An 8,358-nucleotide genomic window follows, 5' to 3' on the forward strand; every position below is an offset into this window, starting at 1 on the left:
GAACAAAATTAACGAGCCGAACACGAGCTTCTTAATGAGCCAAACACGAGCTGTTCGCGAACAACGAGCCGTTTTGACAGCCCTAGTTGTTGTTATGTGGACACTAACAAAAAAATAAAAAAATAAAAGATCTTATGCTTTAGCATTCCTAACTTTATAAATTTATAAAAAAATGTTTTTGAATTACATGTTTAAAGTAAATTTTTTTCTTTTTTTTCCTTAAATTTCTCAATTTTATAATTAAAATTATTTTCTTTGTTTCATTAAAAATATTACTAATGTGTAAAATAAATTTACTTACTTGTTGATTTTTCGTTTGTAATTCCTTGCATTATTCCTGATCATTTTGTTAATGTTGTGGTTTTCATTCTAGTATTTCATATTTACCTTTTAAAAAAGGTATAGTTATAGAAATATTTAGTAATTTGTGATATGTGACTGTTTCATTTCTTTTGCATGAAATCATATGCATCATCATATCAGTTGCATTCGTGAACTCCAACCTCGAGTTATCCTTCATCTACTGGAGGCTTTCGTTTGAAGCTCTCACATTATTGCTGCCTGTGTGGTTACAAAGAAAAATGTGGAAGAAAAACTTTTGAAGCCACAGATTGCTTGAAAGAGATTTATTCTTTTAAAATCCCTTCAATTAAAACACATCCTTTTAACATATTAGTTTCAGTATCATGTTCAAGGATTAGTCTTCTATTTAAAAATTTATCAAATTTAATGTGTTTTAATTCATTTTTGAATGGAAACACTTCAACCTAAACTACTTTATGCAACTGAATTACCTGTTTGTAGGTTTGTTCAATAATGATCTGAAGCCTATGGAGCTCGATCGCAGCGCTTCCGCAAGCAGATTCCTATTGTCATCGACACAGATGAAGAGGATTCTAAAAGTTATGGTATTGTTAATTTCTAGAAAAAAGGTTTTTGATTGTTGATGTTTTCAAAGAGAGAAGAAAGCAATTGGCCTCATATATTTCTAGTAAGTTCTAGAACCAGACTTACTAGTTCTTCGATTTCTTGCTTTGTAGATTTTAATTGTTGGTTGGGATTACTGTTTCCAGTCTTGTAAGTTCACGCACGTTCTACTTCCTTTCTATACATTGCTGTTATGTTTAATATTTATATTATTAAGAGCTGGAGGCACAGATTCATACTTTTGTTGTTGTTCTTGTTCTTGTTCTTGAGGATGATTAAACTTCATTTAAGGTATGATGAAATCCCTGAAATGACTTTCTCTTAACAGTTATGGTTGGGGGCATTTACGTACATACCATCCAATTCTCATGTATTTACATATCTAACACCTAATCTTTGATTTTTATATTTATTCCAGCTAAATTTTCACTTCTCGGTAAAAATATCACTATTTTAGCTTTACAAAAGTGAAATACATCTTTTCATGCTTGGAGGTTCCTTTTTAGGAGAAATATGTCCATACGGAATACACATTTGTGTCGGGATTATTGGGGTATTAAGTCCAATGACATATAACCCCAATAACCTTTGCGGGTTCTATTTCGGTGTTATTCATATGTTATTATAAGAGTATTGCAGGATTATTGGAGTAAGGATGCACAGCTGCATGCGTATTCCGTATGGAAATATTTCCCATTTTTTATGGTCTCTTGAGGGAGCTATACTTGCCTGAAACAGTTATGAAACTACTGCAAAAGAAACTGTTATTTAAAAAATTATAACGACAATTTCAAAATTATTTTATTTACATATTCAAGCATAATTATTTTCACTTATTATATATAATTTTTTTACCAAAATCCCAGCTATTTTATGTGAACATATAATCAAAATTGGTCTCCCTCTATGTTCCTTATGATATCATTCACTAATCTAAATTATTCTTGCTGGAAGCCTTGTGTATTTTTTGTAATATTCACTCGCTTAAATTGTCTTTTATCATGACATCGCAAACCCAAAATATGTCATCCTTTATATTAACTCATATTAGAAATCTGCCAAATATATGCCCACCTTATTTTATAGTTGTAAATGATAGACTACTCGCCAGCATTTGAAAATATTATTCAATAAATAAAGACTTTATGATTATAATAATTATATTAAAAATTATCATCAATTGTTTTTATTTTTGTATTGATTATGAAGTGGTCATAAAATTCATTTAAAATTAAAAACCTTTTTCTTAAAATATTTGTTGGAAAATACTAGAAAATGAAACAATTATATAAATAGTTGATAGAAAAACAATTTAAATTTGTAAAATGAATATATATTTCGTATACATAATATTAATAATTATCAACCGGATAATTCAATGTACTAATTTTTAGTATGAAAATATTATATAAAAATATTGGAGATAACGATAAAGATGCCGCCTTTAAATTTAAAATTAGATTATTTAAATGCCTCCAAATTTAAACATGATAATATTTTATAGAATGAAAATGATAATTTTTATAAAAATCACCATCGATTGTACCATATTTTAACATTAGAAAAGAAAAATCATATATATATATATATATATAGATAGATAGATAGATAGATAGATGTAGATATATAATATTAGTTGACTAAAAAGAAGATAAATTGTTAAAAAAATATTTATGGCTTGTTTAACACCAGATACAACCTTAAATGAAAAATGAAAATTTTAGCCAATTGCAAATAGTTATAATAAGGCTAACAATGAACAATGATGATAAAGATACACGGATATCCAAAATTGAGATTTCTTAAGCAACAGGAAAGCCTAAATACATGGCAGAACAGTCATGCTCGTTATTCGTATTCTTGGAGGTAAAGCTATAGAGTTCCTTACCGCTTAGAAGGACCCCACTAGTACATCGGAAGCACGTCAACAACAGCGAGCTTCTCAAAATAGGCTCGCTAAACTTGAGTCTTCAATTGAGGTCCTCGAGCTTGCTCACATTTTTTCGAGTTCTTCTTCCAAGCTCACAAGGACTTGTTGAACTTTACCACTAAGCTCGCTGACAACTACCTAGCTACACCACTGAGCTCGGTACACAATTCTTCGAGGCAGAAGTAGGGGTGTAAACGAACCGAACACGAACGAACATAGCATGTGTTCGTATTCATTTGTTTGAAATTAATTGTGTTTGAAATAGACACATGTTCGAAATTGTTCGTTAAAGTTGTTGTTTGTGTTCGGTTCGAATTGTTCTAAATAAGTTCGAATTATTTGAAATGTTTGAATTGTTTGAATAATATCAATGGTTCAAATTGTTTGAATTGTTCAAATTATTCGAATTGTTTGATTTGTTCGAAATATTCGAATTGTTTGAAAATATTAAGATTTATTTGCATTATTTAAAATATGATAAATTTTTAGACTATATAATTATTTTAAAATATCATAATTTTTTATATATAACTATTTTAAATTATTTTATATTTGAACATTAACGAATAGAACACGAACGAACACATTACTGTTTGCGTTTGATTCGTTTAACAAACCGAACAAAAAAAATTGCTCCTGTTCGATTCGAACACGAACTCTTTAACGAACCAAACTCGAATTGTTTGCGAACAACGAGCTTTTTGACAGCCCTAGTAATAATGGAAGCGAAGAACATGAGTAGGTAGAATTACCTGAAGCAAGTTACAAGGTAGTGGAGGAAGACAGAGATTTCGACACGGCCGAGCTCGTAGCCGGGGCAGAGCCGCTGGCCACCCCCAAATGGAGTGAAGATGGGAGATCCACCAGCTTGCTGGCCTCCATCTTTGCTGACATTGTTGTTGTGGGTCTGTACAAAATTCATGGCAACATTTTTGTTAAGTTACTCTTCTCCTTGTCACCCATGATTCATTCATTAAGCTCACCAGCCATCTCCATGGGTTGAAGGTCCGGGCTTCTTCGTAGTAATCTCTGTCAAGGTGCACTGCTCTGAATGAAGCAAACACCTTGCATCCCTTCGGAATCGTGAATCCTGCCATCCCATGAGCAACAACATTAGCAACAGAGTTAAAGGGGCTGTCTGCCAACGGATTAAATCCGGATTCCACGTATTTCAGTTGTAAATCTCAGGAATCGGTGGATTTAATTTCATGGGATTTGAAATTTAGCTTCGCAGGCCTCCTAACGGCCATAACAACTTAAATCCTTGCAGAAATTGTCAAATAAATTTACTGTAAATCTATTGTCTGATAATTTTTCAAATTTAATCTATTCAAGATTTAGTAAAATCGGATTTATGAGACTTGCTAAATCCTACTGCCTTAAAATCTCGAATTTTTATTCGGTACGTGTACCGCATGAACTCCTACATGCGGTACCGAATAAAATTCGTCACGTGGAAGCTTTTCACCTTAAAAATGTTAATTTTTTACGCTACCCGGCCCGAATCCCGCCCCAAAAAAAAAGCGTCTTTTTGTCCTTTTCGATTCCCGCCAATTGAAAAAAAATGGCATTTTGTTTGCTTTAGGGTTTAGGGATTCGGTATATTCTCATTTTTTGTCTCGTGTTCGCTGGAGCTGGTTTGATGGAAATAATTTTTGACGAAGAAATGTTGGTGGAATCTCAAAATACTCCTGAGAAACATAACAATGAGATGAAATCTCAGAATATTTTCGAGAATAATGAGATTGAGCAGAGTTTAGATGCGGCAGAAGGATATCGGCAGGTACCTTAAGGACTTGTTTGAATGCAGTTCTAGGTTTTAAGGAATAATTTTATTGTTAATGAAGTTTGTTTTTTTTTTAGATGAGGTTTAACGCTAAGTTTCGGCTGGGTGGGAAGTAGTGTTATTTAGGTAATATCATGGTGATACACTGATTGTTTTTGCAGTTGCTCTCCATTTCTTATTGTTCATTAGAATATTAGTTGGGGTTTGATGTTATTTTGGTAATATCACAGTGTTATTTTGGTGGTATCATAATGTAAAGTGAATGTCTTGAGGATTTGGTGTTATTTTGGTAGTATCACAATGTAACGTTACTTTCATGTGAATTTAGTGTTATTTAGGTATTATTACGGTGATATAGATACACTGGTTGTTTTTGCAGTTGTTTTCCATTTCTGGTTGTTCGTTATAATATTAGTTGGGGTTTGATGTTATTTTGGTAGTATCACAGTGTTATTTTGATAGTATCATAATGTAATGTTACTATCGTGGGGATTTGATGTTATTTTGGTAGTATCACAGTGTTATTTTGGTAGTATCACAATGTAACGTTACTGACGTAGGGATTTGGTGTTATTTTGGTGGTATCACAGTGTTATTAAGATAATATTGGATCTGCTGACTTGATTTTCTTTTAGGAGACTGGTAACATTTCTTAATGGCATTTTATAGTATTATTATGGTATTATTATCTTGTTATTTATGTATTGTGACATTGTATTAATGATGTTTAAATCTACAGTCACCCGAGGCAGAGAAATTGCTTCATGCAGTGGTCCACAACGAGAATGAAGCATATGAACAGTATTATTTATATGCACACCATATTGGATTTACTGTGCGAAAGGAACACAGTGGTTTCTGGACGAATTCAAAGAAGCTGAAGACAAAGGACTTTGTTTGTGGTAAGACTGGTTTCAAGAAAGAGTTGAAGGACACTATCACTATGAGGTTCAAAAGAGCAGACACAAGGACTCGATGTCCAACAATGATCTGATATCAACTGGTCGGTAAAGAAATTCATAGAAAGTCACAACCATCCGTTGGCGGGGGACGATGACAAGCATCTACTACGTTCCAACAGAAAGATGTGTGATATCAGTGCTGATATCCTCAGATCAATGACAAAATCAAGGATTAGAACCAGTGATGCATTCAGATTCCTCGTAATTGTGGTTGGTGGAGTGGAGAATCTTGATTGCACAAAAAGGGATGCATATAATTTCATACAAAGAGAGAGAAGAGTTTAAATTGAATTAGGGGATGCTAATTCTCTCATATATTGTTCACTACTCGACAAGCGAAGGATCCAATGTTTGCGTGGGACTTCCAAATTGATGAGGCATGATGTTTGGTGAGTATTTTATGGTGCGACGGGATGTCCGGGATTGATTACGACTGTTTTTGGGATGTAATAATATTTGATACAAGTTATAGACTGAATAAATACAATTTATGTTGTGCTCCGATTGTCGGTGAGAATCACCACTGGCAGAATATTTTATTTGGTGTTGTTTTTTGTCAGATGAAACGATTGAATCATTCAAGTGGTTATTCAAAGCTTTTATCCGTATAATGGATAAGAAGAATCCGATAACAATATTCCCTGACTAGGACCAAGCAATGTCTAAAGTCATTGAAGAGTGTCTTCCGCAAACCAGACATAGATTATGTCAATGACACATCTACAAATAACAATATTCACTGACCAGGACCAAGCAATGTCTAAAGCCATTGAAGAGTGTCTTCTGCAAACCAGACATAGATTATGTAAATGGCACATCTACAAGAAGTTATCTTCAAAAGTCCATTGTGGCGTGGGTAGCAAGAGAGTCAATGATCTTTTTTATAAATGTTTGAGAAAATGTGAATCTGAAGAGGAGTTTGAAGAAACTTGGGGTGAAATGATCGAGAAAGGAAACCTACACGAGAATGTTTGGTTGGATGAATTGTATAATATCAGGCATAAATGGTCAACCGCCTTCAACAAAGAAATTTTTGGAATGGGGATCCTATCAACGCAAAGAAGTGAGTCCACGAATAAGATTTGTCATAATGTCTCCAAAGCAACAAGCACCCTGACCGAATGTTTTTTGGGTCTTGAAAATGTCATCAAGGATTGGAGAAGAAATGAAAAGGATGAAGAATTTAAACGCCAGCAGTCTGCAATTTCTCCCACCTTTAAAAGCAGTCCAGTGTTGAGACAGGTTTCTACACTTTACACTAGGAAGTTATACTTAATGTTTGAAGCACAGTTTCTACATGGTTTGTGTGGGCTTGCTGTGGAGTGCTCCAATACTATGGATTCAGAATTTCATATCCGAACTCTCGATAATAAGGACAGAGCCAGACCTGTATTGTTAAAGTGGACAGTGGTAATTCTGATATTACGTGTAGTTGTAAAAAATTTGAAATGATGGGTTTATTATGTGCTCACGCTCTAAGAATTCTTCAACACAAAAATATTACAAAAATGTCTGATAAATATATATTATTTCGGTGAACTATTAATGCGAAAATGGACATATATAACAGTTATGGTTATGCAAATCGCAAAGTTTCAGAAATGTTGCCAAATTCTGCAAGTGGACTCATCTATCTCAACCACATTCATAAATTTGCATACCAGATCGACACCATAACACGAGGCCATGAACTTGCAGAGAAGCTAATGTTGGAGGCATTTAATAAAATTAAAATCGATGTCGAAGCAGCTATGAGTGGACGAGCATCGCCTGAAAAGTCAAAATCAAAGAAGAAGAAGACACCCAGTAAAGAACGAAATGTGAATGATCCCACAAAGATGCGGCCAAAAGGAAAATCTAATGCAAGGCTAAAAGGTTACTGAGAAAAAAATAAGAGATGCAAAATTAAATGTTACCTATAATATTAAGTTATGTATTTTTTCTTATGAAAGATTACTCACTAACAGATAATATTGTATACAGGAAAGGAGAAAGATAATGTTTCAAGCCATGATAGCATTCCGGAATGCGATCCAAATTTATTTTCAATGACGGATCACTTTACTTAGGTTGCGGAATCGATCCTTCTGAAATTTTGTCTGCTCGATTTAGACTTCTTTCCTGATATTTACTCATTAATATTATCAATGTACAAAAATTTTCTCAAACACAACAAATGAGGACATATACGAGCTTACTGATGGGCATACATGATAATATATAGACTACTTATTATTAAAATTGTTGTATTATTATTGTTTAAGTTGAAACAAACATTTGTTTTACTGTGTTTTTATTTATGAGTTATTATGGTGGCATATTCCTATAAAATCATCGCTCGTTATACGATTTACATAAATAAAACCTGAACGCGACCGTATTAAAGAAATCAAAATACAACCAGCGCGGTTTCCTTAAGACAGATTTATTTCTGCCGAATCGTCTGGTTTCATTGGAATCTTTGGCGGCATATTCCAATAAAACCAGCGCTCGTGAGACACGGCAGAAGAATAAAACCATAACACGACCGTAAAGAAATCAAAATACAACCAGCGCGGTTTCCTTAAGACAGATTTATTTCTGCCGAATCGTCTGGTTTCATTGGAATCTTTGGCGGCATATTCCAATAAAACCAGCGCTGTTGAGACACGGCAGAAGAATGAAACCTGAACACGACCGTAAAGAAACCAAAATACAACAAGCGCAGTTCCTTAAGACAGGCTTATTTCTGCCGATCTGCCTGGCTTCATTGG

At 33.7% G+C, this 8,358-nt stretch overlaps 1 protein-coding gene across 1 annotated transcript in view; it reads right to left on the reverse strand.

The window, feature by feature from the left end:
• Positions 1–3,605: 3,605 nt before the first annotated feature.
• LOC110035737 (cytochrome P450 90A1-like) overlaps positions 3,606–8,358 on the reverse strand; it is a gene marked incomplete in the record, with an annotated part of 22,544 nt that continues 17,791 nt past the window's right edge. The window contains 2 exon segments of the mRNA XM_020740022.1: positions 3,606–3,764; positions 3,841–3,947. Coding sequence (XP_020595681.1) covers positions 3,606–3,764; positions 3,841–3,947 — 266 coding nt within the window.

Source organism: Phalaenopsis equestris, unplaced genomic scaffold (genome assembly GCF_001263595.1).
Source record: "Phalaenopsis equestris unplaced genomic scaffold, ASM126359v1 Scaffold000002, whole genome shotgun sequence".
Lineage (NCBI taxonomy): Eukaryota > Viridiplantae > Streptophyta > Magnoliopsida > Asparagales > Orchidaceae > Phalaenopsis > Phalaenopsis equestris.